This window comes from Suricata suricatta, chromosome 1 (genome assembly GCF_006229205.1).
Source record: "Suricata suricatta isolate VVHF042 chromosome 1, meerkat_22Aug2017_6uvM2_HiC, whole genome shotgun sequence".
NCBI lineage: Eukaryota > Metazoa > Chordata > Mammalia > Carnivora > Herpestidae > Suricata > Suricata suricatta.
In genome coordinates this window covers 74,222,954-74,235,192 of record NC_043700.1, presented here as the reverse complement: position 1 = coordinate 74,235,192, position 12,239 = coordinate 74,222,954, and the positions used below count along the sequence as shown (strand labels likewise).

The 12,239-nt window shown below is 46.1% G+C and overlaps 1 protein-coding gene across 2 annotated transcripts in view; it reads right to left on the bottom strand.

The window, feature by feature from the left end:
* NR3C2 (nuclear receptor subfamily 3 group C member 2) overlaps positions 1-9,649 on the bottom strand; it is a 333,454-nt gene extending 323,805 nt beyond the window's left edge. Inside the window, exons 1-2 of one of the 2 annotated variants that reach the window (XM_029940345.1) lie at positions 9,515-9,649; positions 1,139-2,897 (exon numbers count right to left, since the gene is read on the bottom strand). In XM_029940345.1, coding sequence (XP_029796205.1) covers positions 1,139-2,895 — 1,757 coding nt within the window. In that variant the 5' untranslated portion in view covers positions 2,896-2,897; positions 9,515-9,649. Of the gene's footprint in view, positions 1-1,138; positions 2,898-8,833; positions 9,017-9,514 lie in introns of those variants that run through there. The other variant, XM_029940341.1, reaches the window with a different exon arrangement.
* Between the last annotated feature and the right edge of the window lie 2,590 nt (positions 9,650-12,239).

The following is a 12,239-nucleotide window of genomic DNA, read 5'->3' as shown; positions in this document are numbered from 1 at the left end:
CTTCCATAAAGGCCAGAGGAGGAAGGTTTGCATCTATGACAAGGAAAAGAATGCATAAATTCAAGTTTTAGCTTTTGACTCACTAAGAAGACAGAACAGAAGGAGAAAGATACAGAAATACACGTCAATCCTCTATTGCTAATGGGAAGAGCCTATCTCCCACAACATAAGTTAAGGAAAATATCCACATATTCCTAATTGCCAAAGGAATGAACCATATCTAGGAAACCTATTCTTTATATGTTCGATAAAGGGATCATTTATCACAACCATGTAATAAAAACAGTACTGAAGCAAAGTTCAATGAAAGTATTCACTATATAACTTAGAACCACCCTTTACAGTCATATCAAAAACCTCTTCCTTGTTTTTTTTCTAGATGTATACAATATGCTATCTGCAAAAAGTGAAGTCAAGAGATATTTACAGTAAGTAAAACATGTCTTCTTGCAGATCTTAAAAGTTATAAATCTACCAATTCAAAATTGCTGTGACATATTTCACTTCCAATATGAGTAAGAAAGCAAGACTGTCCACTTAGTAATTTTAGATGTGCTGAGTCTTTAAAAGCCCTCACAGTTAAGGAAATGATTTATTTGTATTGAAAACCATGACTTACATACAATTAGCCTACCTAGAAAAGGACAAAGAGGGTGCAGAGCTTGTGGGTAACACATTTGGGGTTCAATTTCATATTTCACAATGAAGTGATTAATTAAAAAAAAAAAAGCTAAGAAAAAAGATTAAAACCACAAAGAAATGAACCGGTATACAGCTAAAGAAAAAAAATAATCTAGTGCTAGTCTGTTAAAGTAAATACAGTATCAGGCAGTACAAAATAAGCTTTTCCCAAACACGTACAAAAGGCAATGTGGAAGCCGGGGAGGGGACACCCATATATGCTCGCTCCTTCAAAATCAACACCAGTATTTTCTGAAAGATTTTAAGAATTTTCTTTCCTCTATTTCAAAAAAGCAGTAACATTATACGAACAAAAAAAGAAGGGGGCGCTCAATGACCATTCTGAAAACAAAAATAAAACCATAAACTGAAATGTATTTAAAATTATCAACTGTAAAGACTTTTTCAATGTTTTATAAAGCCATGATTTTCAAAAAAGAAGGAAAAGCCAACTTACCTGGATACGTTTTCTGGAATGTATTCTAGAACTGGATATCCATCACTTCTTCTAGAAGACAGGTCACCATGTGATTTCCACGACTCCACTAAAGTATTAACAGGAGGAAAGGAACTCAGATGTTGGAAAGATTGGTCTCTAGCCGATCGTGATAGAGATATTGTACCTTGAGCACCAATCCTGTAGTGAAAGGACTGTCCACCTGAATTCACACCAACAATAGCAGATGAAGGGATGCTGGCTTCCGGGTAATAGCTCCCATCATCTGGTTCCTGTTTAATCCCCATTGGGAATCCGCTGCCTTCACAGTTACCATCAAAGCCGGGCACAGGTGGTCCTAAAATTCCTGATAGAGAATAATAGTCTTTATCATCCATAAAGGAAAAATATGAACCATCCATAAACGGAAATGGGTTTACTGTCGGATTCCCTTTAAAAGAGGTGCCTGAACACGAATGCTTGGTCGATTCTTGTTTTATTGGTACCGAGAATGGGGAATCAGAATTTATTTTGCTGTTTCCTCCTAGACATGAGCTGCTAAAAGCCCCATCTGGCTCTGGTTTTATGTACTGGACAATGTTAAGCTGGCCAGTCACACCATTGGAGATGGCATTTTCTACTTCCTCACTCTTAGGAAAGGGGACCTCGTGAGCACCTTTCTCGTGTGTGTCTGGACTAGGAACCACATCCCGGGCTGCACTGGATCCAGCAGGGGGGCCAGAGGCAGTGTAGCTGAAGGCATTGTTTACAGGGCTACAGATAGATCCCACAGTACTAGCAGTTGGACTGGAAAGCGTGGATCTGTTGTTTGTGTTGGAAGGGCTGGAAACAGAGCACCTTGAATTGTTGACGTTTGCAGGGCTAGACACAGAGGATCGCAGAGTGACATTAGTAGGACTGGAGACCGGAGATTTTACACTGCAGTGACTCGGAGGGCTGGATATTGGGGATTTCATGCTACTTAATGGACTTGAGAGAGGAGAGCCCACATTACTGGCGTGTGCCGGGCTGTGCGACCTGGAGCCTCGGTTTTCAACATTAGGGGAGCATGTCAAAGGAGTCCCCTGGGTGATAGGGCTGTGCACTGTGAAGCTGCCAAAGCTGGCAGACGTGGAGGACACAGAGCTGATACCTGCAGGGCTGCAAACTGAAGAGGTCATGTTCAGGGGGCTGCAAACGGATGGACTCTTCTCATGACACACGATAGGGCTTTTAACAATGGCACGCATGACCCCACCATTCACAGAGCTCCCAGAGTCAGACAGGAAGGACCTCAAGGGTCTGTTCACACTACCTAGAGTGGAAGGATGATGGCCGTTTTCTTTATAAAATTTCACCAGCTGTTCAACATTTTGATAAATCTTTGCTGGACTCATGCTTCCTTGCTGGTTCTGCTGATCGTAGGTGTAGTCAGCATCTCTTACAGAATCCATGTATAAACCCATGGACTCAGCTACAGTTGCTGCAAGTTCCTTGGACTCTAGCTCAGTTTTAATATCAGATGTTAAAATCCCAGACCGATTATTGTCTTGCTGAAGGCAAGGGAGTAGTTCGTGTTTTTCTTTGCTGCTTCCTTGAGTACTGTTGTTTGGAATAGCACCGGAAACACAGCTTACGTTGACAATCTCCATGTAGTTATTCTCATCGGTCCTCTCTGTAGGTCCCAGGGAAGAATGTTCCACAGCCTGAGAAACTTGACCCCACCGTCTTTCCATATCTAGACCTTCAGGGAGACTGTGGTAGCCTTTGGTCTCCATAGCTAACAAATAAATTTATATTAAAAAATTGAATTAGAGTCATTCATAGCAATATCATTCTAGAATTCTAGAAGACATTCACAAGTTGCATTTACTAAACTATAAATGCATATTATACTATTATAAACAGTACTCCTAGTTATATTAAAATTATTACCTTTTTGAGTGCTGTTATAAGAGTCCTGACTATAACTTGTCCAGAGGCCAGAATATGAGCAGCAATCATACACAACTATTTTGCATCTAAGTAAAAGTAACATATCTGCTATAATACAGGCTTTAGAATTTGCAAAGAATGTCTATGAATGTCAACTTATTTAATATTCAGAGTAACCCTGGGGACTGATGAGGCAGACAAGGAGGAAACTGAGGGCTTAGGGATATTGTTTACGTGCCCAAGGTCAAAGACATGATAAGTGATGAATATGGGTTTAAAACTAAATCTTCTGACTCCACAATATTTGGAGTCTTTAAGCAAATGGAAGCTGCTTTCCAGATCTGATACGTGGTTTTACTAAAAACAACATGGAAATGCAATCAATGTAAGTTACCATTTCTCACTATAAAATTAAAGTTATCAAGTGAATTACCACAGGAAAAATAATTTAAGATTTTTTTTTAAAAAGATAAGATTTTCTTAAAATGGATTGGTGATGAGGAAAATCCAGTGTCAGTTCTGAAAAGAAAAGATTCATAAATCCTGATTAATTAAGACGGTCCATAGCTCAGACAGGCTGTGTGAGAACCTGGGAATGTCAGCACCAGATTCTCTGTATTTCAGTACTGACAGGGACTTCACCATGCATCCTTACTTAGTGGTCCCTCTGCTAGAAAGACTTCTAGCAGAGTTTTATTTTCAATAGTAAATGGAGGAAGTTTGAGATGAGTCCTGACAATTTATGTGTTCATTCATTCAACAAATATTTACCAAGTGTGTGCTACATCCTAGGTCTATAATCAGTCACTGAATCTACAGTGATAAACAAAACAGGTAAAGTCCTCATCCTCGAGGAGCCCACAGGTTTTTTTTTTTCCCTATGATATACAATCCTATCTACTAACTCTCTATGTAAATTTATTTCATAGACAAAATCATTATAAGAGGCAATATTTACATAATTCTATGCATCATATGATTCAATGGAACATTAAAAGCCTCTTATTTATCCTAATAAACCTATAAGGTCAGTAAAACTATTATCCAAAAGACACATTGGAGAAACCGAGACACAGGCCACACAGCTATATAGCAGGGCCGAAATTTGATCCCAGGTCTCTCTACAGCAAGGTATCTCCACTTTGGCACTAATGGCATTTGGAGCCTGATAATTCTTTGTGGTGGAAGTCTGTCCTGCATTGTAAGATGTTTAGCAATATCTCTGACTCCTACACGCTAGACTCCAGTAGCATTCCCCATCCTCAGCTGTGACACACAAGAATGTCTCCACATTGCCAAATGCCCCTTGGCTGTTGGCAGGAATGGGGGGCAATATTCACTCCTCCCGCTGAGAACCAGCACTCTCAAGAAACATATTTTAAAGAAAATTAACTCATTCTCAGTACAAATTTGATTTGTACATCGTAATATACAAAACTGCTGAAGTCATTATGTATACATTTATCAAATCTTTTCAGGTCTGTAAACAATCCATGACCCAAATAAATGTCCAATGTAGTTTCTGCAGTTCTGTACACCAGTATTACCTTGGGCCCTATCACCCTTTCTCCCATCTTGACCCTGTACTACCCCCATCTCCCTGGCTTCTCCTCATGAAAAAGAGACCAGGAAGTCCTCCGGCTACAGAACTTATATTAATTAACAGAAACATAAGAGAATGGCTCTACCAAATAAGTTGGCAATAGATATCACAAAACTGCATAATGACATTTAATGCCTAAATTGTCTGAGTCCTGTAAATACCTCTTACTTTTCTTTGTATTCTACACCAGATTTTAAGTTAAGAGGCAGAAACTATCAATTTTACCACTGGATCCCAAGCAGATACCTAGTATAAATAAAAATCTTTCATTATAATATAATTGATCTCAATTTGCGAGGATTAAAACCTAGCATGTAGCCTACTTTTACTTAAAGAACATTATTCTATAAGTTCTGAATCATAAGTAAATCACAAAACAGAGGAAAATGGATCAAATTACAACTGTTGTTTATCAGGTAATTCTAGCAAAAAAATTTAGTATGGATGAAAGAGAAGTTGAAATTTATAAATATATGTGTGTGTGTGTATACATACATATATATATATATATAAGCCTCATTTTATCATATATATGGTAAAGTGGTAATATAACATGGCAATATATATATATATATATATATATGGTAAAATGGGGCTTAAACTGCTTATACTGACCTCTACTTTACTGAAAAACCGTTTAGTTATAGACATAAGTTGCAAAATACAAGTATTCTGTGTTCTACTTCTACCTAACAATATTCTGCTCTCCGCATACCAAACTTGAACAGATGCATATCTAAGGTATAGATGTTTCAGGTCCAAATTCATTAATTAATCACCACAAGAAACATTTCTATTCATGTTCAAAGCTGAACATCTTGAGGCGCCTGGGTGGCTCAGTTGGTTAAGCATCTGACTTCAGGTCAGGTCATGATCTCATGGTTCAGAAGTCTGAACCTCTTGTAGGGGGCTCTGTACCGAGAGTGAGGAGCCTGCCTGGGATTCTCTCTCCCTCCCCCTTTGCCACTGGCTCACTTGCACTCTCTCTCTAAATAAACAAAAATAAACTTAAAAAAAAAAACTGAACATCTTCTGTGTACTCTCTGTGTACGCCCCTCTCCAGGAACCCTGTCCCTAAATCCACATTCTTGTCTTCGTGAACTGCACCACCCTCTACCCTAATGGCTGCAGGTCACCTTGCATAGGCACCCTGGCCAAAGGCTCCAAAGGCTCCAAAGGCTCCAAAGGCTCCAGCGGCTCCAGCCTCCCCACCTTCCACCTACAGCTGCATTATTCATCTGCACCCCCCATGCCTCTCCCACCCCTCCCACCCCAAGCAATAGGCCTATATACTCTGAGTCCGAAAGGAGACTCCCCATCTCCAGACACCTTTCCAAAAATCCATTTTCCAAATGTCATTTTTGGAAAGGGTGATTACCTACTGCTTTTTTTTTTTTTTTAAGTTTCACACTGTAAATCTGCATGCTAAACTCCTGAGTTTTCCAGTACAGAAATCTGTTTCCTTTATATAACCCAATGTCCTTTAAATAATTTGGTCACTTCCCTTTTTTCACACCTACTAATATTCTAAAGGATGCCTTTCAGGCCCCTAGGTGGCTTAGTTGGTTGAGCATCAGGCTTCAGCTCAGGTCATGATCTCACCACTTATGGGTTCAAGTCCCGCGTCAGACTCTGTGCTGACAGCTAGTTCAGAGCCTGGAGCCTGTCTTTGGATTCTATATCACCCTCTCTCTCTGACTCTCCCCTGCTCACACTGTCTCTCTCTCTCTCTCTCTCTCTCTCTCTCTCTCTCAAAAATAAATAAAAAACATTTTTTAAAAAATTTAAAAAATAAAGAAGTCAACCTTCAAAAAAAAAAATTGGATGCCTTTCATCATACTGCCCTAAAGCAGGAGCCAAATCTAAGATTTGTGAGGCTGTGTGAAGATCCGAAGAGAATCAACATGAGAGATAGCAGGCAAGTACAATCCTAAAGCACTCCACAAGGAAGCACCTTATCAACTAACATGCAGCTGATCACAACTTTCCAAGTCCTGTTTGGCTAGCCTTGAACTCTTAACAATAACATAAAACAGCCTGTATTTCACCACATTATCAACAGGGCTATCATTAAAGAATTTGCAAAAGGCTTTACTGAAATCTAAATTAGTCCTGTTGAAGTACTGTGTTCATCTACCAACTTAATGCACTTCTCAACAAAGAAAATAAAGGTTGGAAACCAAAAGGCACAAAAAAACAGAACATCTAGCATCTGCATGGCTTTTACTGCAAACATTTTTCAAGATCAGAGTTCTTAAAAATTTAGGATTATTAAAATATTTTATACCGAGTTCCCCCTATTCTTTTAACCAGTGGTCTCTGTAAACAAATAAATTAGGTTAGGCATTTATTTCCTATGTTGTCCAAGAAACCCAGGTTATCTTCTTGGAATTGGCACAGTAATAATAGCTTGATCAGAATTTCAGTTAACCTGAAAGTACTAGTAAATAATGAAAATCTTAGTTGATGAATATGATCCTCATAGAATTTCACAACCAGAGGGTAAAGTTTTTGTTACTGAAATAGAAGATGAAGCAAACACTAGTATACATATCTAGCTCATATAGAATCAGACTTGTCTCCCTTACATTGGAAACTATAACAGAGGCTCTTAGGACAAAGGCAAAAACCAGGATGACCCTTTAATTTTCATGCAAATGACTTCCCCCAAAACATAAAGGAAATTTCACAAAAGTATGAAAAAGCACTGATAAACGTTCTACCTGAAGCTATGCATATGCTTTTTAACACTATTTTTGCAAAGAAAAATCTGACTTTAAAATTTTGTTTTACAGTCTGTGTTAAATTGTTTTTTTTCTGTAAGGAAATAGCTTTTTTCAGGAATATTAACGAAGATATTTGCCAATTTATTTTTTATCTGAAAACACTTTCACTTTTAAAATCCCCCCCAAACCTAGCCCACTTAAAACATCATTTTCAACAGCTATTTCACTATAACATGGCACCATAAAGACAGAATCTTAAAGTCACAATTTTCACTGGTTGCATCCTTGTAAAAGTTTGCCAGATGTAACTATTTTTGTCATCCCCACTAGAGAATATTATGCCCCCCTCCTTTATAAAGGAGGCAAATGATAAAAACCTACCCAAGGTCACCTAAGAGTGCAGGAGAACCAGTTAGAACTGAGCACACCTGATTTCTATTCACTCACCTAATTCACTGAGCCACCTGATCTTTCTAAAATTCCCAAGCCACACTATTTCTCCCTTAAAGGAAAAAGCTCCCCTTTAGATTATTTTTTTTAAACTTCTATGCTCAGGCATTTCAACAATAGTGTGCCTTGAACTCAAACATAAGATTAAAACTTCACAGAACTTCACAGATGGAGAACGCTGTTATCATTACTATGTAAATATCATCAATAACAGCACCTAGAGAAATGGCAGTACAAATGTTAAAAAGCAAATTAGTGTATTAGAAATTCAGCGGTTGCCAAAACTTGTCTGCTATCAAACAAAAGTTTTCCTAACTTCTAGGTTATAATAAATAGTTAAAACTGATGGTGCCCTTAACTATTATGATTTAAACCTGGTCTTTTAAAATTCAGTAGGAAAAGCCATGCACCTAAATTCAGTAGTAGGGTACAGATGACATCAAAAGAAGCTTCATCCCTCTCCCCTGTCTTTAGAATTGCAACTGATGCCACAGAAAGCATTAGCCTCTCTCAAGAGTGTCATAAATACTAGGATATGGTAAATGCACGAATTTCCAGAGCCCCCCTCATACAGGCTCCATCAGGATTCTGTATCTCCTTCAACTGCCCTTTTCCGCTACACCTCCAGCTAAGATCTGGGTGCTTCCGCAATTGATAGACGAAAGAAATATTATTCAAGTGTCCTTTAAAATTGTAAAAGGAAAACGATTCGAAATTCATCCTTGGGTAAAGGGAAGGGTGGTAGACCTCCCACTGCCAAAGGCGGTTGAAAGCTGCTGGTTAGAGGGCATTTATCCAAAGTGGCCAAACTTTCCCAAAATAGTCCTCTGGCGGCCAAAGGGGGGAAAAAGTGGAAAACCAAAACAAAACAACAAGCACACAGCACCATACTGACTGTGCCTCCGGATTACGCAGCCACTTCTCTCTGCAAAGTGCATGCACCCGTGCCGCGGCCGCAAGCCGAGTCCGGCAAGCGGCGCCCCGCGGCGCACCTCTACACACCTGCCTCGGCCGGGGTCCGTCTCTCGGCGTCTACCTGTTGCAGCGCTCGTCAACGCCACGACACCCCAGTTGCGGAGCCCCCCTAAATCCAACCACATCCAGGCCAGCGAGTGCAGCTCTCCCTGCAGCAAGAGAGCCCGAGGCAGCAACGCTCTTGCACCCAGGTGACTACACGGGCTTCCTCAGAGCAGCCTGAAGTTGGCTTGTGTCTCACCGGCCCAATGACACCCCGGGCGCGGAGGGGCGGAGAGGAGGGGGCGGGGGCAGGGCCAGGGCCAGGGCGGGCGAAGTGGGACGGGAAAGAGGGAGAGAGGGCGGGCGAAAGCCCGGAGGGGGAGTGGGCCAGCTCCAGGGCCGGGGTGGTCACATGTCCAGATAAAGTTCAGGTTGCTATCCCGCCCCCCTGAGCCCTTCCCATTGGCCCGGAGGGAAGCAAGGCTCCACGCTGCACAGGTCAGGCGGGCTTCTCATTGGACAATCCCGGCTGTCAGTCACCAGGAGGGCGACATGACTGATACAAAGTTGCTGCGACACAGCCTAGACACGGCAGCTCCCTTAAAGCCGCAGCCACGGCGGGCGCTTGGGGTGCCGGGCAGCAGCTACGACACTGGGCACTAAGCACTATCCACACGCTGACCCCAGCCCCTCTCATTCCACGGTCCCAAACTTGCTCGCGCCCACCTGATTCTCCTCCTGGCCGACCTCAGGCTATCTGGAAAGACGTGAAAAGTGTGGTGACGCGGAAGAAGTCGGTTTTTCCGAGATCCAGTCAAGGTGTTGTTCCCTCATGCTCTCCACCTGCAGCGCCAGGTGAGCGGCAGCCCTAGCCCAAGCACCGCCCACACGTCCGCCCACTGGGGAGGATTCCTAGTGGGCTTTGCCCGACCCCCGAGGTTCCTCTCCCCGCCCCTTTCCTCGGTCCTGCGAGTTACCTCTCAGCGGAGCAGCCGCAGCATTGCTGCCAGTGAGCAAAAGGATCACGTTCCCACTCGATTTGAATTTCCTTGTTTTAAACCGTGCGGGAAAAGTGGGTGATTTCAGTGCAGCCATAGCTCTTTAAAGGCAGCCTCTGTCCCACCCCCACCCACCAAAAAAAAAAAAAAAAAAAGTGCTGGGGTCAAAACCTGCTGCTCTCCTTAATGATCTTGTTCCTGCATTTATTAGTTTAGTATTGGATTTTTCCACTAGCTCAGTTTGAAAGAAAGCTTACCAGCGAGGATATTCACCTCTTTATAATGGGTGGGAGGGGTGCACATTATTGGGAGAAACATACAGGAGGGGGAAAGAATCAGTTTTCTAAGGATCGAGTGTCTGCAAGAAGAAATTTCGGTTTCCCTCCAACCGCCCCCACCTTGACTCTCCTCTTGCCCACCCAAATGCTGTAGTTACTAAGCAAAAGAATGGGCTTCTTAACTTTGATTTCTAAGGACTTTGAAGCTCCGCGTCTGAGTCTCGGTTTTAGGCTCCCGGCCCGGGAGTCAGCACCAGTGACGTACACACCTAAATCTGGTCCCCCGGCCCTCGGCGACCAGCAGCCCGGTGGCGGCAGCTGTGCAACCTCCAGCCTCACCCTAGTCTTGCCCCCGCCGATGTCGGAGGGCGGAGGGGGGAGGGGGAGTTCACCCTGGTTGTGCCCAAAGGCCCCTCCTCTCTTTACTGTAATTAAGCTTCGGGATTCCAGACCCCGAACGCAGGAAGACTCGAACTCTCTGCCGCTGCAGGTAGGGAACTCCCTGGCTTCGGGGACAACTTGGTGCTTGGCCGTCCCCTGAGCAGAGCGGCCGAGAGGCCCCCGGGACCCCGCAGCCGGGAGTCCCCGCCAAGTGTCCTAACTTTCCCGCGGGGCCCGCCGTCACGCGCATTCTCCCCACCAGGCGAGCAGTCTGGCATCGATCGCACCCGGGCCGAGCGCGGGCGGCGGGCAGAAACGAGGGGACTCCCAGACCTAGCCCTGGGGCAGGCGAGGAGGCGGCGGCGCAGCCTGCGCTAACAAATTATTCATTATTAAAGCAATGGACGTGTGTCTTTTACTAAGTTTTCACCTCCCTTACGGAGGGCCGGTCTTGCCCTGGATCTCAGCTTCTTGTAAAATCTAGGTTAGAACCATGCAGGGACAGCCGCCGCGATGGCTTGCCCGCCGCCCACCACCCCTGCCCGGAGGCGGCCCGGCGGGCACCTGGTCTCCTGCCTGCAGCCCGCCTCGGTTCGCCCACCGCGCCCTCCACGCGGACCCTGCCTTCCCCAGGGCCGCCTCTGAGCTCCCCGGGCCCCCTCCCGCCGCCGTCAGCGCAAAGTGACTGTCGCTGCACTCACCTTTTCTAGGACATGGTGGGGAAGCTGGGGCGCGGGGCGGGGGGTGGGGGTGAGGACAGCGAGACTCCCGCCGCCGCCGCCGCTGCCGCCGCCACCAGCAAGTCCAATATTAGCAGATCGGCGGTAAGGATGGAGAAGAGGATAATCCCGGCAGTCGCCCTACTGACGGTGGGTAGAGCAATAGACCAGTAGCGCTGTTACCCCGCAGGAGGAGGCGAGGCGGCGGCGCCAAATCGCGCAGAAGGGGACGCGGGCGCCTGCCCGCCCCCAGCAGCAGCGGCCCGGCCTCAAGCCGGCCCCTCTCCGAGGGCTGCTGGTCTCCCCGGCGTTGACGGCGGCGGCCCTGGAAGCCGGGAAGTACAGCGGGATGATTCCGCGCCTAAGCCCCGCAGCGCCGCTCTCCGCGCCCCCTCTTCGGGCCTGGGGTGGCCGGTGACAGCTCCGGCGGCGGAGCGAGTGTGTCTGTGTGTATGTGAGGGGGCGGCCGCAGGGGGAGCCCGAGGCGCCGCGGCCCCCTCCCCGGGTCACACCCTCAGCAGCCGGAGGAGGCTGCAAAGCGTCCAGCCACCGGCTGGTGGGAAATCGGGTTGGGGGCGCCGGTGGCTGGCTGCCCTCTCACCCTGCCCCTTGGCAGCGAGGAGGCCGAGGGAAAACGGAACCCCCTCTGCACGCAACCCTCCCTCCACCACTTCCCACGGCCCCCCAAAGTCTGGGCCTGAGCTCGCGCCTCGGCCTCAGGTGCAGTCCCCACCCGCAGGGGGCGGCGCGGTCTGGGGACCACGCGCAGGGGGCAAGAGTGAAAAGTTTCTTTTCCTGCTCCCTCGCCGCCCACCCAGTGAAGCTGCTGCTCTCCCCCTCTCGCGGGCTCGCGGCGCCTTTGCCCCACCCCCACCGTGGGGGGGGGGACGCCGAGTAAGGACCGGGTGTCTGCGCGTGGGGGCGTGGGGGGAGAGTGGAGAGGAGCGGCGGCCGCGACCGGTCCCCAGCTCTGACGGCAGCCGAAGCACGGCCGGCTGTGGCTCCGCGGAGCGAGCTGAGGAAGGGGCCCAGCGCCAGGACCCCTCCTCCTCCGCTCGCCGAGCGCTGCGCGCCC